The sequence below is a fragment of the Antennarius striatus genome, chromosome 17 (genome assembly GCF_040054535.1).
Source record: "Antennarius striatus isolate MH-2024 chromosome 17, ASM4005453v1, whole genome shotgun sequence".
Classification (NCBI taxonomy): Eukaryota; Metazoa; Chordata; class Actinopteri; order Lophiiformes; family Antennariidae; genus Antennarius; species Antennarius striatus.
The window spans coordinates 3,813,329-3,833,308 of NC_090792.1; the positions used below are offsets into that span (position 1 = coordinate 3,813,329).

The 19,980-nt window shown below is 38.5% G+C and overlaps 1 protein-coding gene across 2 annotated transcripts in view; it reads right to left on the bottom strand.

Moving 5' to 3' along the window:
* babam2 (BRISC and BRCA1 A complex member 2) overlaps positions 1–19,980 on the bottom strand; it is an 85,189-nt gene that overhangs the window by 59,268 nt on the left and 5,941 nt on the right. For both annotated transcript variants that reach the window (XM_068338378.1, XM_068338377.1), the window contains exon 4: positions 16,958–17,052. In XM_068338378.1, the coding sequence (XP_068194479.1) occupies positions 16,958–17,052 (95 nt within the window). The remainder of the gene's footprint in view (positions 1–16,957; positions 17,053–19,980) is intronic.

The following is a 19,980-nucleotide window of genomic DNA, read 5'->3' on the forward strand; positions in this document are numbered from 1 at the left end:
TTCCTATTACCAGATCAGAAGGAAAGGGCTGTGCTGTGGGATGTTCTGTTACCACACTGATTTGGACTGACAAGGGAAAGTATATGAAAATACACTCTTTATTCTGCGACTTTTACAATCTGTACTGGAAGCTTCAAGAGCACAGTTTATTTATTTACATTAAAAAAAGGGATTTTAATTTACCGAAGCTTAAAACATGTAAACTCTTTATGTATTTTGCACATCTAAATGCATGAAGTGTCGACCAACAATCCCAGTTTCAGCCAGACAGCATTTGATTGCCTGACTGAAGCCTGTAACCCACATGCAAATTCCTACAGCAAAGCTGCAATCAGATGTAGTCGCGTGCCACAAATGAGCAAGCCGCAGTTAAATGTGACCCTCTAATGCTAAACAGGAGTATTTTTTTCTCTTAAGAGAAGCCTTTCCATTGATAAATAATGTTTAAACTGAATGTGAACAACACTGAGCAAAAACAAATTTTAGAAAACACTTTATGTCCAATGAAGACAAGTGAATAGCTAGAGTTTTAAAGTGGAGAAGTACAGCATGCAAAGACTCATATAGTGGCTAAATTTAAAGTACTGATACGTCTTTGAAACAACTGGTCCAGCTGATTTGTAGATTTGAAAAAGTAACAAAATTCTTATTGCATCGATGAGATTTAATTTATTGGATTGGCCATCTAACAGGTTGGAAGTCCTTCCAACACAACATTTACACTCATTTACTCTGGAGCAGATGGTCATAATAACATCAGGTAAAATGAGAGTGGTAGGTATCCACAGCAAAGGTCTTTGTTAATCCAGAAAGTAAAAGTAATTGTCTCCGCTCATTCTGAAAGTGAAATATGTCTGGCAAATTCAGTGTGACTTAGCAAAAGGTGGAGCTTCTAACTTTCTATATATGCATGGCTATAGCACTACAACACTTTAAATACTGATCAACTTAAATGAAAATTGGAAGTGAGTCGTACAGGTGTGTACTGAGTGGGAGGGAAGATGGTGACATATCGGAAATAACCAGAAACATTAAGTTGTCAAAAGCAGGATGTCTTTGAATTTGTTTGCCTCCTGACTGTCTTTTTGTTTGTAAGCCTGCCTGTCTGTCTCTCTGTCTGTCTGTCAGCCAATATCAGTCCAATGGAGAAAGCTTCCATTGTTTTACAACAACCCAACCACTCCCTACCATGGGTGGAAGGGGGGGAATGGCAAGGCCGGACTAAACAGAGACAGTGACCTCATCATTCCTGAGCCACCAGTGGTTACCAGAAATGCAGGGATTCCAGAAATGAATGCAAACAAGGACAGGCAATGTCCAAAAGAGGCAGTCAATGCTCCGGGGCAGGAGTGAGCTGAAACTGAGGAGAGACTGAGAAAGTGCTGTGTCAGGATTGTGACATAGACTATCAGTGAAACTCCAGTGAGGAGGAGAGGCAGTGAAGAGAACTCAGAGGTGGAGAGGGGACAGGAAAAACAGCTGTACAGCTCTGGCAAATACAACAAGGACAATCCAACTTTATAACTGTTCAAAGGACATGGTTGTGTACTTGAGACTGATGGATCTGTCGCCATTGATTTTTACTCAGAGAGAGATAAAACCCGTGACTTAGGACAATAGAACAAGGGAAACACTCCCTTCATAATTACAGTTAAGGATTCCTCAAGCTCTGAAGTTATCCTCATTTGGCACATTGGAAGTATTCAGTGGGCAGCTGCCAGGTGGAACAGGGTAATGCTGGGTAACATTGAAAGGTATAATTATATCTTTTAAGACATCTGCTGGATGTCCCTTAAAATTTTACCAATAAATTGAGGGATGTCAGTTTACATCCTATGAGCAGCAGTGCCATGCTTGCACTGCACAGCCCCAACTGCATCAATACCTTAGTAGCAGTTTATTGAATAATTATGCAATTACTATAGTTGTGAAGAAAAATACAAAAAACACAAAAAGTAAATCCAAGATTGTAATGAGAGCTGCAATCTTTTAAGGACAATTAAAAGGACAATTTAAGGACAATTACTTCAGTTGTCATGAAGAATTGCGTGAGTAAGGTCAACCTTCTGAAATCACTAACAAAGACCATCTGACAGTATGATTCAGGTAAAGTTGAATTATTTTAAGGAATAATTGGTAATTAATTTGTAAAAATTCTGTTAACCTATCTGATGGTGGCTAAGAGTGGGAAATAGAGTGGACATATTTAAAGAATGTCCTAAAGCTTGATTTACATAAAAGAGGTAGGCATAAAGCACAAATGGATGAGGCATAATTCAGTATGTATATCTCTGAAAAAGGTTAATTTCCACAACACTGTTGTGGTCATTATATTTGCAGTGTGAGCTATAGCCAACCACTAGAGAGACACAGCAATTTCTAAAACAATACATGCTACAGTTGGTGTCCTTTTGGGTAAGGAAAGCCCCTGCATTTGTATGTTAGTGGACTAGAATTAACTCATTTGCACTAAAAAGAAAGTACAACTGGTGCAAAGGTCACTAGTATCTTGGGAACGTGTTCACAGTATCGGGAAAACTCACATAAATTAAAACTGTCCAAATACGCAGATAGCTTGGACCAATTGACTTCCCATTCACTTGAAGGGAGAAATGTGTCCAACGGTATGTAGTGAAGACTTTGAAGGAAGGTGATAAGGCATTTAGTGGATCTTTTGTAAAATGAAAGCCTGCATTGATATATGGACACAGTTGTCCTTTCTGTTCGCTCAATTGTGCCGACTGACAGAGGAGTTTCTGCTGAATAATCTGATATTTTGTTGAACTTCATCTTTTGCATATAAAATGCCACCATTTTATCATCTAATCCTGTCGGACATGAGTGTGAAATTGTTTCATAATCAGTGTAAGAATTTTGTCCAAAAACATGGTCTGTGAGGTCATCATGTTCTTCCTCTAACAAAGTCTAATCATTTCATCGCTGAGTTCAAAGGTTTTCTTGACATTGCAGCGAAAGACGAGATGGATAGGCTTCTAAACAGAAATAACCACATGTAGAGAGAAATAAAGACTCCTATTGTTAGTGCAGGATGAGTTGTAAAACCTGATCCAGTTGTCATAATTTTAAAGTCTGGACAAAGGTTTTGGTTCATCTCTAATGTTGAAAACAAGTTATGGTTAATAACAAAACACTACGCTTGTTCATTTTGCATTGTACAGAATGTTCTCACTCTGTGCTTATAAGGTAGGGCTTGAATGCTGCAGCCAAGCACTGGTGAACATAAAGGGAGTGACAGTGATAAGCACTGAGCTGAAAAAAAGCATGTGACATGGACATAGTAACACGTGAGTCTGAATAGAATTCTCACTGGCTCGATTTGATATCCATTGTTGAAAACTGTGTGTGTCAAAACAAATTTATAAATTCTATAAATAAGAGAAGCTCTGCAACAAACGTACAGATTTCATACATAAAAAACAAAGGCTGAAATTGTTTTTAATGTATGAAAAACAATTTTATACACTATTTATCATACAATGTATGAAATTGTATGAAGACTTTTTTTGTTTTGTTTTTTAAAGAAAAATAGTCTTTTTAAAGAAAGACTCTTCATACAATGTATGAAGAGTTTGTGGCCAGAATAAAAGAAACATTTTTCTCTGGGCTTTATCCACAGAAATCACATCCTTTAACAGAACGTTATAATGCAATATTTTACAATGGCTTAACCTTTGTCAAATCATTAAGCCTAAACTTGGCTAACGATAAAAAAAATCATGGCCTCTATTAAATAAACCACTGATACCTTGCTTTGAAAGCAGTGATAGGTTATAATGAGAAATATACCTTGAAATATTAGGCTTTGATTCAACATTGATGTTGAACACACATTAAGTATATATTGGATTGTCATTACAATTCAGCATTTTCAGGTGAGGGCTTACCAGTGTATCAATGTTAAAAAGACAATTTCAGTACATTTGGTCAATGTAAACATTATACAGCAGTACCTTGAGATCTGAGCTGCTTGACAGATGAGTTTTTTGAGATAAGAGCCGTCACTCTTTCCATATTTTTGTTCTACATATGAGCAGCAATCAAAGATATGAGGCGTGCTTCAGAACACCACCGCCCAGATTCCAATATTTGGTCATATAAGTACTGTACAAATTAACATTCTAACCTGTTACAAAGGGAAAATCAAGATGACAACTGTCTTTACAATTGAAACTTTCAGGTTCTTGATTTCTCTAGCAAAAATGTCACTTTAATCCAAAAATGAGGAATCATAGTCAGGCTTAGACCACAGAAATTCTGGCAGTGCATCGGTTTGTTCTCTATATCATTTAGTTTGGACCAGTGTGGTGGACTGACCAACTGTCACCCCTAAATCCATGAAATCAGCATAGCTGCTACCATGTAGTGCCGTTTAAATGAGGAGAAAATGTGTCTCGTTTGAATATTGGACTCACTACATCAGCCTCATAGCCTTGCCAACATAGAGCAGGGCTTCCTTCCAGCTACAAGTTTAGTTACACTAACATATTGTAAACATGCTGAGTATAAGAGAGGCACTCATTAGTGTTTTCCTTGAAGAACAAACGGTGCACCTAAATCGAGCATTTTCACACTGAATAGACCCCAGTTGACAGAATTATGTCTTCCTGTGCCATCCGTTTGTACCATCTTCGATCCAATATTTATCTTAGCCCAATGAGAGAGGGACTGGCATCTGAAAACGCAAGATAATTATATAGGCCAAGAGAAGATATTTGTTTTTTGCATCATAAATGTGATTTTTATAGATGCTGGCAACCTGATCCAATAAATCGCTGTAGACTTAAAAGTGTGAGGCATTAAAAAACTCCCAAGTATTAAATTAATCTCTGTTAGTCTCTAATTCAAGTGTGGGCTCACACCCTATTTCGCCCCCAGAGAGTGCCAAGTGTAAGATCACGCTAAATTGCTCTTGTCATGTGTTTAAGACATTTGGCAAACTCAGCCCAGTGTTTTATTTCACCGTGATCTGTGCAGTTTGCGTCCAACACGGTACAACTTGTTGACAGAAATAGCACTTTTCTGACTACTTTTAATGTGTTCATGATCTATCTTAGCTCAAAACCAATCCGCTGGGAGAACTGACACTATTATACCCTCTAAGTCTTGGCACTTGGATGTCTTGTTTTCTTCCATCTCTCAGCTGGTGTTTAGGAATTGCCAAACCCATTTCCACCAGCGAGCTCTGGTCACAAACAATAGACTGGCAACTAAAAGCATTCCCAGACCTGTAAGTGAGCCCTGCCAATATTAAACTCTAATAAAAGCTGGAACGCATTATTCTCAAAATCAGGAAGGAAGCAGGGGCAACAGTTGGTACACTATGCTTAGGTTGACATAATCCTGCTTTATGGTCCATCTGAGGTCCATTGTAAGAACAGCAACAGGGGCAGTCATAAGGAAGTGCTCACAAATGCATAACATTCAGGATTACCAGGGGGTAACGTGAAATAAGGAGTGTTTCCTTTTCCTTCACTGGAGAGTGTTTAAGTTGGCTTTACGCTCCATTATCTTTGTGGGAGTTGTCCTGAAATCAAAATTACAAACAATGTCTCATTGTACCAAACCAATTTCTCAGAGGAGTCTTAATTTCCTAAAAAGTTTAGCACACGCAATTCTAGCGCATTTCATCTGAAGGATAGTTATTGGCCAAGGAGTTGGAGGACTGACATGAAATTAATTAAGAAAAAAGCTGGTGTTATTCAACAATTTCTGACAAATCCAATAAAAAGACCAAAATAATTTGTTTTCATTATTCACTACGTGCTTACCAAGGGGTACGTCCTATGCGTAGCACCCAGCCCTAAGCACCCACTTCTTAAAAAAAGTGTTCATTTAAAAAGGTTATTAAGACTCTTTCACTTCGATTAAAAAAATAAAATAAACCACTTCCAAAAACAACTCTTCAGTAAGTCATGTTCTTAATTAATTTGGTGACATGACTACAGAAAAGCATATTTTCACCTAAATTGCCAACATATTTTTTCATGGGACAGGAAAAAACTGAAATGTTGGTGTCGGTCTGAACTGATGGACAAAATTCCAACAACTGCTGTTACTTTCTTTAATAGCAGATTTTGATTAAATTTAGTAAATAGGGCCATGTATTCTACTGAGGTTCAGTCCAGTTTGGGTTTTTCGTTGGATTCGTTGACATTTAGAATAAAACAGCATATCCCTAAACATACAATTACAGTTCACTGTATTTTTGTTATATTTTTGGAGGGATTATCATGGATTATTTTGCAAAGGAAATTGCGACTTAAAGGGGAAGAAAACACGGATGAGCCAATGAGTTTTATCACTTTCATTATTCACTGCCTTACCAACAAAAATAATATACAAAAATATTCAGGCACTTCCATCCTTCCATCTATCCATTCATCCATCCAGCCATCCATCTTCATGTAGACAGGACAATCATAATTGTCTCGTCTACAAGACAAGGCTCCAGCAACCCCTGTGATCCACTGTCTGTGGATCACAGGGGTTGCTGGAGCCTATCCCAGCTGACTACGGGAGAGAGGCGGGGCATGCTCCAAATGCGCTGCTGGAACACACACTGAGAAAGATGCATTAACACTGGGAAAGTCCCTGAATGTTTATTACCAGAATGCATCACTGGACAAGTATAGACCACACAAATAATACACTACACATGAAGAAAAGGGCAGAGGGGCACACAAATAACAGTATTAGAGAAAAGGTCTAACTGAAGGTAGCTGTTGCACATATAACTCCTATCCCAAAGAAGAAGAAAATGAGTCCCTTTCAAGTCTGTACAAAGACACTTGTCGCTTTGTCTTTAAATTACAGATCATGAAGTGATTCCAGACATCATCTTGTGATCGCACCTGGATGCACTGCAAAGGGTACAAACAACAACAATGTTGTTATATTTGGTGAGCCTAGACTACTGCACATTGATTTAAAAATGTTTTATGGAACCGATGAACAACTTTAGAGGAACTATAAAGTAATTTCTCAAATGAAAACTCCAAAACCTAAATTTGGACAAACATACAGTACATGACTGATGACTATATTGGTCTGTCTTTCAATGTGGAAGTGACAAAAATAGGACAGCTGAGGGGATACTGCAGAACAAGCATTTAAAAGATCAGCACAGCTGAACTAGTCAACGCTTGTGCAATTTATTCAATCAACATCAGAGCTCTAAGGTGTACATGAAATTAAAACTAAGAAATCTTAGATGCACATGAAATGCAATGAAATCAACTTTAATGATCCCCGAAGGGAATCATTAAAGTTAGTCACATGCATACATACAGTGTACATGTGAACAGGCCCATAACAGGCACACACACAGGGGTCTGTAAGCATGCAGATGACAGGAAGGGCAGCGGGCAGCTCCTTAATGGTGCACCCCCAATCAGCAACTTATAAAGGGGACGGAGCCTTGCTCAAGGGCATCTCGGCAGGTGAACTGACACCTCTCCACTACCAGTTCACACTCTGAATTTTTTTGGCTCACATGGGCCTTGAACCAACCACCCTCTGGTCCCCAGCGCAAGTCCTAGTGGACTGAGTTACTGCCACCCCTTTGCACTTTGCATGCATTTACTGGGCCAAAACAAATAAAACCAGCTGTACAGCCCTTTCCTTCTATTTGATATTTCTTTGTACATTTGCTATATATGTAACTTACTGAAAACATGTTCATTTCAGGGAATGAATTGTTGAAAAAAACCTCTACCAAAAATATATATATATAATGTAATCATATGGGTATGTGTTGAGTGTAGAATGTTATATTTGATTAAAACTGAAAACTCTATATTTAAATACTAAGCAAAAATTAAATTCAGATCTGTAATCAGTCAGCATTTACTGGATAAGGGAAGAATAATTTAGTTATGCAACAGTACATCTTCTACGTAAGTGGTTTAAGTAATGCTGATCTCCCTCCCCCTCCTTGTCTGCCTCTTGTATTTGTCATTTCCTGTTCTTATATGATAGACTTTTTCTGTTGTGTCCTCTGCTCAACATACTTGGTGAGCACATGTCTTTGTCGTCTATTCAGAACTCCAGGCAGGCAAAGTTAAATGCAGCATTGATTGCTATTAGGGTGTTAAACTGACTGGAATATGGAGTGTTGTCAGTCACCATTAAACCACAGCAGGAACAGTATGGAAATAGCTCCAGTGGCACATGAAGCATTTATGTTTTCTAAAACAAGAGAGACTCTCTCTTGGGGAGTTCTTCAAAGTTAGCAAAAAAAGAAATAACCTCAACAGCACTTTTTTGGTTCAAAACCCAGCCCTATATGAATTTGATGTACAACAACTTGATGAATGTTTTTTCTTGATTTGTCCTGTTTTCTTACACTTCATTAGCCTTTCTTCTGCATCAACTTAAAACCCCATGCAGAGATAGAGAACCACAACAGGATATTATTTGGTTGTTTTCCTCAAAACAAACAGATCATATGCCAACATATGCTGTCAACCTCAGTGAAAATGCAAGAGATTTTTTATAATGGTCTTCTTCTTTTCCTTTCAGCTTTTCCCTTCAGGGGTCGCCACAGCAAATGAGTTGCCTCCATCTAACCCTGTCTTCTGCATCCTCTTCCCTCACGACAACTACCTTCATGTCCTCTTTCACTACATCCATAAACCTCCTCTTTGGTCTCCCTCTAGGCCTCCTGCCTGGCAGTTCAAAACTCAGCATCCTTCCACCAATATATTCACTATCTCTCCTCTGGACATGTCCAAACCATCTCAGTCTGGCCTCTCTGACTTAATCTCCAAAACCTCTAACATGTGCTGTCCCTCTGATGTACTCATTCCTGATCCTATCCATCCTGGTCACTCCCACTTTCCACACTCTCCATTGCTCTGAACTGTTGACCCTAAGTACTTAAAATCCTCCACCTTCTTGATCTCTTCTCCCTATAACCTCACTCTTCCACTTGGGTCCCTCTCATTCACACACATGTACTCTGTCTTACTGCGGCTAACCTTCATTCCTCTCCTTTCCAGGACAAACCTCCACCTCTCTAGCTTCTCCTCCACCTGTTCCCTGCTCTCACTGCAGATCACAATGTCATCTGCAAACATCATAGTCCATGGAGATTCCTGTCTAACCTAATCTGTAAGCCTGTCCATCCTCATAGCGAACAAGAAGGGGCTCAGAGCTGATCCCTGATGCAGTGCCACCTCCACCTTGAACAAATCTGTCACACCTACATGACACCTCACCACTGTCTTACAGTCCTCATACATGTCCTTCACCACTCTAACATACTTCTCTGCCACTCCAGACTTCCTCATACAATACCACAGTTCCTCCGGGATTAATAAAGTATCTATCTATCTATCTCTCTGGGCACCCTGTCGTAAGCTTTCTCCAGATCTACAAAAACACAACGCAGCTCCGTTTGGACTTCTCTGTACTACTCTATCAACATCCTCAAAGCCAATACTGCTTCTGTAGTACTCTTTTTTGTCATGAAACCACGGTAAATTATGAAATAATAGGTGAGGAATGGGGATGGTGAAATTGGCTGCCGTGTAAAACAGAAGGTAACGCTATTCTGTTGTCATGTAAATACATTATTTGCAAAACAGTACTTGACACACATGGTAGGGGTTCCCTAAAACTCAGCAGTGTTTTGTTTTAAAAGAATTTCCTTTTTCTAGCAGAATGCTGACACACTAAAAATGATACTCCAGAGTGGTGATGTTCTACTGCAGTTATGTTCAGTGTGAACACACTAAAGTCACTGCAGAGAAGGGACTTCATCTAGCACTGTTGTACAGTTAATAAAAAGGGCTTAACACTCTGAACATTAATTATTATGGATCAGGTTAGGTATTACCATGGTTTTCTCGCAAAGTTAAAAGACACCCACTGAAAACTCCAGAGACTTGATTTGTCTCTCTTTCCCTTTAATCTTGCCCATCAGTAGCCAAAACATTAATGACATTGGTGTGTGAAACAGGCAATAAACACTGAGATTTACTGCTTTCACAAAGGTACCATTCTACTGACTTGACCATTGAAAACAGGTAAAAATAGATTTGCCGTAACATTTCACATCAAACAGACGTCATATCAAAGCAATGGGTTCCTCTCAGGCATTGCATGTTGTGTGCTATTTAAAAAAATAAATACAGTCTCTACATGTTAACTACAATTATATAACCTCTCACAAACTGCCTTTTAACTACAGACTGGAATCAATTACATCTGTAAGCAATGATGATTACATTAAATGGGCAGTTTTTCTTAAGTTAAAAGCAACAATAGCTCCCTTTCAAAAAAACCCAAAAACAATTAGACCAGTAGATTACTTTATGTACAAGATTTAATATGGGTGATCAGATTGAAAACAAGCCTGTGATGACATCTATCAAAGCCCTCTGAGATTGGGAGACAGCCTAGTTGTCAATTACCAACAGTCTGGATATCATTTGGACTATATTTTGATTTGACAATGAATCCTTGCACCCTAATAACAATGCAAAAAGTTAACAACACAAAATTTGAGGCAGATTTTGCTCATATTCCATGGCTCATGTAACCACTCTGTCGTAAAAGTTTTATTTGTGGAACATGTGGCCTTTCATCATCCAGCTACAGTCATTAAGCCCCTTTCACTTCTCATGCATTGTGGCTTTTCTTGTATTCACTACAGATTTCACCATTATTGTTGTGTAGTATTTTAAAGTTTTAGTGGTTACATTTACATTTACTGGGAAGCAGGCAGTTCAGCAGTGTTTGAGCCATGATTTCCTTTATAGAGTGCACCTATTCAGTTGTCAAAATTTCACAAGAACTGATATTACATGTCGGGCTTTAGACATACAGTGGAGTAAATAAATATTTAATCCCTCGCTGATTTTGAAAATTTTGATATGAAGAAATAATTGAACAGACTCTGATTTTTATGGTAACTTTATTTTAACAGTGATAGAAAAGCAATCATATTTGAAAAAACAATCCAAGAACTAGAACTGAGGCAGTCACAGACTGCAACATCCTGCGACACCCCTGAATTCAAAAGTTTGTCCTGATCTGCTTACATAGGTGAAAGATCAAAGCCAGAGCTCTGACCTACTTTCAGAAATCAAAGCACTAGCTCTGATCTACGGTCTTACACTGGCCTTCTCCCTCGACTTTCTATCTTATCTGGTTCCCAGTGTATAAAAGTTGAAATTTGACCTTGATTTAGTTTTCTCAAGGTCAAGGTCATCATCTCATTAGCATCCCCTTTGCAGTCTGAGTACGTAATGTGCTTTTTGTGTCATCCTTCTTCTTACAACGGTTGCGAAGATATTTGGTGGACAGACGAACACATGAACATTGACAATTACGATACATCAGCGCTTTGAAGCGGGATGTAAAAATATATTAAGTGAAAATTTATGTACATTTCATTGAGGGAAATATTTGAACCCCAAGAAAAACACAATTTAATACTTGGTGGCAAACCCTTGTTGGCAAACACAGCAGTCAGTTGTTTCTTGTAGTTGCTTATAGGCTGGCACACATCAGAGTATTAGAAGCTGGCATTTGGAAACTTGAAACTTCAGCTCTCGCCATAGATTTTCTATAGGATTAAGGTCAGGAGACTGGTCAGGCCATTCCATGACCTTGATGTGATTCGTATGGAGCCATACCTTTGTTTCCTTGGCTGTATGTTTTGGGTTGTTGTTGTGCTGGAATATCGATCATGACCCATTTTTAGTGTACTGGCGGAGGTAAGGAGTTTATCGCTCAAGATTTTGCAATACATGACCCCATTCATCTTCCTGTCTACGCGATGAGGTCAACCTGTCCCCTGAGAGAGAAACACCCCCAAAGAATAATGCGTTCACTCCCATGCTTGACAGTGGGAATGGTGTTCTTGAGCATTTTTCTTCCTCCAATCACATTGAGTTGAGGCCAAAGAGCTCGACTTTGTTCTCAACTGACAACAGCTGAATAATTGCATCAACAGTTGTCACCTTCTCATTAAGCTTCTTACTTATGGCTTTCTAGCCTTGTGTAGGTCGACAAATTTATCCCTGACATCTTTAGACATCTCACTTGTCTTGCCCATGGTGGAGATGCTGGAGTGTCTTGGAGTCTGTGGGCAAGTGGCTATAAAACAGGTGACAGTTTGGGACCGGTGTCTCTCATGCAGGTAAGGATTTCACTGAGATTAGGAGTATGTTAATGGTCTGTGGGAGCCAACATTGCTCATGGTTGGTAGGCGGTCAAATATTTATTTCCCTCCATGAAATGCAATTTTTTTAATATCATGTAATTTTGGAGATTTCCTATCACAAAAATCCTAGACTGTTCAATTATTTGTCAGTGTGCAAACTTTCAAAATCGGTGGGGGATCAAATACTCATTTCCTCTACTGTATACATCACATACGTAGTGTTGTTTTGAAAATAGAAGAAATTATTACTTGATACTGATGAAAAATAACAAGTGAAGTTTGTTCTTTTAGTTTCTGATGGCAATGACAAACAGCACATCTTTGTTAATACTTTACTAGACGTAACATGATCAGCAAATAAAGTACTTTGTAAACTGTAGAATGGCATGAGAAGGCAGCTAATGTCACTGACAGACAAAATGGGTACTGGGAAAATAGTATTTTCTTTTGAAAAAGACTAACACCTTCCTCAGTCAGTCAATTCAGGTCTTATAATCACTTAAGCCCAGAGCCCCATCCGCTAGAGAAGTTGTCCAGTCTCTGGCTTCAAAAATACAGTTCTCTATTTCGGTAATTGTTTTAGTATCTTCATTAAGGTTGTCCAGGTTGTTTATTGTGGGCTGCAGGTCAGCAAACCCATTAGGATCATTCTTTCTCCAACATTCTGGGGAAGAACTTGGAATATTTTTCTTTAACTGCAGACTGTCATCATCATCCATGCTATGCTTACTTCAGGCCTTATGCTTGACCTTCTCCTCTACAATGTTTCCTGTGTTTCAGCAAAGTAACTGAGCTTCAATCATTCAAAGACATGAAATAAAATTATTCTTAATTCTCTCAATTCATCCAAGAAGGCAATTCTGACACCCTACTAACTTCACTGGATCTTCATTCAGGGCTGTATTTCTTGTCAAGAAATAAAGCCCGTTGCTGAGCAACATGGGTATCCATGAGCTGGAGTTGATTAGTTGATAAGTATTCATGGTACAAGTGTTAGTGAAAGCTGTTTGATAGAAGTGGTAAGAGTAAAAGCTGTGGTGTAGTCCTAGTAATGGATACAAACCCTTTTGTAGTAAAAGCTATAATAATAGTAATATTACTATTACTACTACTAAAAAAAATAATAACAAAATGGGATGCTTCACTTCCCCTCCAAAGATGCTGAACTTTGTCCATTATATTTGGTTTTATATTTTGTTTGATTGACAGCCGTGTTGTGACACATTCAGTCCTAAGAGACAGTGTTCAAATTATGCCGTACCGGAATTGTGACAAAGCTAATGTCTTGGTATCTTGCAAGACCTCACATGAACTTTAATTATTGCAATTATACACGGAGCCATGTTACTGCTTATGAACCATCCTTGGCGGAACATACAAACTGACAAAGGGTTTGCGGTACACATCAAGCAGGTAACAAAAAACATTTTAAAGTCTTGGATGTCTAACAAAACAAACCTTCCATGTGTTATTCTGTTAACAAAGGTTGAGAGCTTTTTGTTATCTGAATGGAGATTTTGAAGAATAATATCTTGCTATTAAATCTTACAAAGGTGTTGTCCTTTGACAACAGCAACATTCCTCTATGCCCGTCCAGAAACATGGATAACTTTGCTACTCTGGGCCTGGCTGGCAGCAGGGAAAACACAAGGCTAAACAGAGAAGCTAATGATACCCTTGGCCAGCTGTAAACAAGAGCAATGTGTTGCTGAGACATCAAGAAGTCAACAAGCCACTGGCAGAGGACCTAAAATTAGCTTAATGTTTACCACACTGGATAACAAAGGTTAGAAACATAAGAGTCAATGGTGAGATTTTATCCATTGAATACATAAATATGTAATTTCTCTTCAATGAACACAAACTCACCAATCTGTTTAACTATGTGTTATAGAACATTTTGCAGACACCAGTTCCACTTTTTTGGAGAGAATTCTTTCCAAGTTAACTTATGGTTAATATTTCTCAGGGGACAGAGGTGGAAATCTAGGGAAAACTGGGAATTCCACTTTTAAAAAAGTTCAAGGGGGTTGTACTTACTGAAAATGTACAGGAAAAGGGAGTGAGGAGAGAGGAGGATCTCAGGCAGACAGACAGACAAAAGAGGATTATAAAAGCATGAAAAGGAAAAACAGAGGGAGGATATAAGTGAGAAAAACAAACAAGTGCTGGGCTGCCAAGAACTGGCTCAGTAGAGGTACTTCCCCTTATGTGCACAGCTGGATTTATGAGACGGTGAGCAATACTCCCCTGTCGTCTCCCAGACTCTGACACAAGCAGGGGAATTTAGCTTCTATATGCTAGGGTGCTTCAAAAATAGCACTGGAGAACTGTATGCTGGTATCTCAACAACAAGGAAGTAGTCAACAAAATGCTCATCTCCATCAAGGCAGATAATCTCCCTAGTCTTTCCTGAGCAGACGATAGACATTTATTTCCTTCTCAGAATTGTTCAAGGTTTATTTGATGAGGTGGAACATTTTCGGTGAGGACAAAATGTTTGGCCCTAAAGGGATGTTCCTGCTAAGTGTCCTCGTGAGCTTGAACAATTCACCACCTTACAATTTTCATCTAATGTTCAGTAAAAGTAAATGACCCTGGTTGCCCTTAATGTGGAGAGGCAGGAGGTAAGACATTACACATCATCATGAAGGACACAAGCGTCAAGTGCATCACAGTTTAAAATTACTGTAATGTTTTCTTTTTAATCAACTTATTTCCGAAACTATCCATGTATTCAATACATAGTTTCTCCTCAACAACAATTTTCACCTCCTTGCAATTGAAATCTAAGTCTGTGTTGTATTAATTTAGCTCTATTAGATGTAAAAAGTGTCAGATGTTGCTGAATTTAGCTTCAGATGAAAAAATAAGACTATTTCTCTATAAATGTTTTCTTGGAAAAATAAAAATACAAAATTATTCCCTAACCCTACCCCTAACCCTTTATCACATAATTTTTCTTCTGATTTATTTTATAGGTGGATATTCATATACACTTACTTCAATGTTCTCTATTTCTGTAATCCCCAATTAGCCTTCTTTCCATTGGGTGGTCATTACATTACAGGTTTTAAATGGTTTCCTCAAACTGTAGGCTGTCCTGTGTCAGTAGGTCTCTCATGGACAGGCAGTCTTTGGGAAACAAAAAAAAAAAAAAAAGCGAGCCTGGACTCATCCCACCTGAAACAGGTTTGGGCAGATGATTGCAAAATGTATTGCAACACATGTATGTATAGGTTAAAGAGATTAAACTGAATTGTTTTATGATTGTCCTCACACAGAGATTTGTATATTCAGGTTCATTTGAGGTGATGAGATCATTTAAGAGTAGTAGTTTGAAAAAAACAAACAAAAAAACAGCAAATGCATGGAGAAAAGAAGCTAAATACTTTGCAAAATTTCTCAACCCAAAGGAAAACAGGCTCACACAGAGAGAAAAATTGATAGTTGACAGTTTAAATTTTGAGCTAACAGAAGAAACCAATGCATTTAATATAAAACAGAGGCAGTTTTATATCTAGTAATCTACAAATATTCAGTCTAAATGTTTTAAAAATAGGGTTGAAGTTATAAGATAGCAGCATTTTTTTTCATGCATGATTATATAACTTCTACATCTAAGATCTAGAAGTCATTTAAACTAGATCTAAGAGAACAACAGCAACATTACATAGAACTAAACAGCAGCCCCAAGAAACCTAAAGGACACAGAAATCTTTGAAAAATTATTTTTTTAAAAACGATTTACATATATGCATTGATCTAAAACTCTGACTATTACAACGACTGAAATTTAAAAGTGTATAATTAAAATATAAAGACAGTTTCAGAAAGTTTTCTGAATTTAATAAAACACTGTACAATATGATTTTTCATAAAAATACATTCATCAAGCCCCAGTTGGGTGGAATGACCCTCATGCAAATCTGGAACCAATGGTTATGTTGTTTTGTGGTCCAATAGCTCTTAACGCAAACCACAACCCATCTGAACCAGACAGGCTGATGAAATCAGGCCTTAAAAGCAGCTCTAACACTAGACACACACTTTGATGTCTAGATAGTTCAGTGGTAACCGTGAAAATATATTTCTATAGTACAACAGGATGTTCATGTTTAAATAATATATATTCCCTTGTAGATCTGTACTGATCTTCACTGTCAATTTAAGCTGCTGTTATTTTGCCGGTCGTTTGAGTGCACACACTCTAAACTGTCTTTATTAAAGGGGAGGTTAGTGTTCGCCTTTTTCACAGACTAGTCCAGCCCCTTTCATGTTTAGGCTTGTGAATCATAACTCCGGAGACATCATAGATTGGAAGTAAGTCCAAACACAGTTACGAGCATGAGGAAATACAGCTTACATATAATGCTACATTTTTTCCCAGCTGCAGCACCTAACGCTGCTCACCCGTGGCGGATGCAGAGCTAGTCAAGTCTGCATGAGGCACAGCTTCAGCTCCCTCTGGCTACCAGAATCAGTGGAGTTATGATTGGCAATTTGACGCATCTGTCTTGCATTTAGGACCACACAGGAGAAACCAGGCAGTGTGGCAAATGATTGGAAGGATGTGGCTTCACCAATTGAGCAATAACAACAACAAATCATGTGGTGAATTTATTCGACTGTGTGATGGAAAAATAAAGTATAAGTATATATTCTGTGTGAGATCAAACCAGTTTTGAAAATGATAAATTAGCCTTTTAATGTCTTCTAGAATAATTTGAAATGAATGATCCTTGCAGAAGTCTGGATACTCACTGGAAGCTCCGAAGGTTCAGGGAGGAACTCCGCATCTTCTCCAAAAATAAAATCTGGTGGTAGTTCTGGATACTGTGCATTGAATATGATATCCCCTGGAAAAAAAAAAGGGAAAACTTTTGACCTGATTGACAACGTAATCTGGATGCTGTAAATTAACAATACTTAACTGCTTGTATTTCTTTAATTAATAAAATGAAAGCTCATTTTCTTGCATTTGTTCTCTCTGCAAAAACAAGCGATTTATTATCTCCAACTGAGCAATTAAGGTTCCTAAAAGAAAAAAAAAATCTCCATTTTGCCTCATTTCTGAACTGTATTATGTGGAGAGTAGTTTTTTGACAGGGCAAAAACAATAGGAGCTTTAATGGGAACAGTTTCTAAACTGAGTCAGTTTGAATATATGACATGAAATGGCTTGTTCAGGCAGCTGCCTCTGAAACCAGAGGATATGCAAAACAGGTTTGGTGAACATAACTGCCTTATCCCGCAATCAAGTTTAGTTTTGTTCTTTGAAATCTGAATTTGAGTGCATTCAAGTAAAGATGTCTTTAATTCAGACTGTAAATGTTCTTAACTCAAAAGAAATCATACCATAAAAGCATAATACATTATTTTTGCTGGTTCACAGTGGTCTAAAGTGATATTACACAATTCTATTTGTGTGCAGCAACTGTTCTGCTTTTTTCCCCCAAGACTGTTTCAATGCCAAATAAGTGACAAAACGTACACAGATGCACATATGGAAGCATTTTATCACTCGAGTCAAACAAGGGGAAGAGAGGATGTGCAGGGTATCTAAGGCAAACCGCTGGAAGAGCATCAGGCATTTACCGGTATGGTTCGGGGTGTGGGGATGGGGGTGGGGTTGTGGAAATGTTCACAAATTGCATCATGAGGTCTGATATATAATTTTGCTGAGAGAAAAATGAAGAACCCTAAAGCCACTGCCGAATGTCCCTGAACATTTTATTGAGGTCATCAGGATGTGACATGTTCACCAACAAAGGCCACAAATTGCTGTTCAGCCTGCCAGGTTGGTGGAATGGATGTGGGCTGGGTTCGCATTAATAGCTTTTATGTTTGTACATGGTGTGCTGTTCTTCTGCACGCTATCAGAGGGCAGGTCCACAGACTGACAGACACCAACATGCAGCCCTGCCCTGCATCCTTCATCAAAAAAAACCTTCCTCAGGCCAAACTGTGCCAGTAGGGGGATACTTCTGGTGGTGGGGATGGAAGTGGGGGGTTTGCAGCTAACATGCATTCAGAAAATTAAAAGGTACAGTACAAAGAGATTCACATCAACAAAATCCATTAACACTGCTACCGCAGTGCTCATAGACTGATGTTTCTCTGTGTCAGTTTACATGTCTGTATTCATGTGCAAATGAGGGTGCTATCAGATTCCAGTGTCACTCCTGAAACAACTCGCATGCACAAAAGGCCAATAGAAAAAAAAGCATGACGCATGCTGTCCAGTAGAAGTGAAGGCCAGTGAAGTAAATGTTACTGCGACGTGGAATCCAGGAGTGAAATCATGAGGATGTAGAGGCAGCAAGACAAATGCTCATCTATATTTTGACTGTTTTTTTTTTTGTTTGTTTGTCAGTAGGGTTAGACTTGATGGATTTCCCGCGCACTTTGGCAGAGAGATGAGAATGTGGTGAGGAAGGAACCAATCAAGTTTCACAGGGAATCCTCTTTGGAGGCTTGTATTTTTTTTCACTACTTGAAGATAAAAATAAAGCCTTTCCAATGTTGTCCATAATTAATCAACCACCTCTTAAACCAGTTTCTACAACACCTCTGGGAGAGGAATTGCATGGGTTGGGAAATCTAAACACCTATGTGGGCTTGCTTGAGAGCCCGTCGATCTACAGTAGCTGGGGAGCAATGGTACAGAAATCTGTGTACCAAAGTAGCTTGTTGGCTGTGGAGTTGAATCCTGGCATCACACAATGTTTAAATGAACGGCTTCACATAAAGAGACTACAATCCATAAAGTCAGTTCTTGACGGGGATCTTTTAAACACATCTGTTGTGCCTTTAGCAGAAAACCAATCAGATTTTACGATGAGTGATGCATATATTTCTGGAGTCGAGCTCTAGTATGTGACAGCAGTATGGACACTTTCTTTCAGATTATCTTGCAAAATAAGCAAATCCTACATCCCCACAGAAACTGTTCATTCCCTAGTAGAACCACATTTGCAACTACAAAAACCTTCACACACACACACACACACACACACACACACACACACACGCACACACACACACACACACACACATTCATGACAACCGTGACCGTCATTCGTTACTTAGGTCATCACATCAACAAGGTAGTTATTTTTTGGAAGCCCTGTGAAATTAGTAGGCATCCCTTCAAACAGCTTCACAGCCACTCATCAACTGCACAAACCTGTTTCACTAATCTAGATGACAGATCTGGCTCATGTCGCAAACTGGAGCTTTGAAGTTATTGTGTTGCCTGCTGGGAGAGTTGATTTAATGGAGTAATGTGAAATAATTGATGCTTTTACTTGTATAATTATGCACTTCTGCAACTTTTGATAGAAAACACAATTTTGTTCTCAATTTAACACATCTGTTTGCTGCCTTTGAGACTCTTCCAATACAACATGTTTGCTGGTATCATATCCGAGCGTTGGCATTGTCACCGTCACTGTCATTATCCTCAGGAACACATTCATATAATTAACATGCTTAAAATTCTAGGGGTTTTACTTTCTTAGTCTTACTGCATATTCAGCACTAACCCTTCAAATGGTGACATGAGTTAGTCACGCATTTGCAATGACAATCCTTTTACGAACTCTCTGCAAATAAGGATCACTGATATTTTCACATTTGAAAACACAACAAGTTTATCAAGTGTTCTTTGAATAAAAAGCAAACTAGCCACAGCAGTTTTTATTTTCTATCCTCCTCAACTGGGGAACAAACTGTTGGAGTATCGGGGTGTGTGTGTGTGTGTGTGTGTGTGTATATATATATAT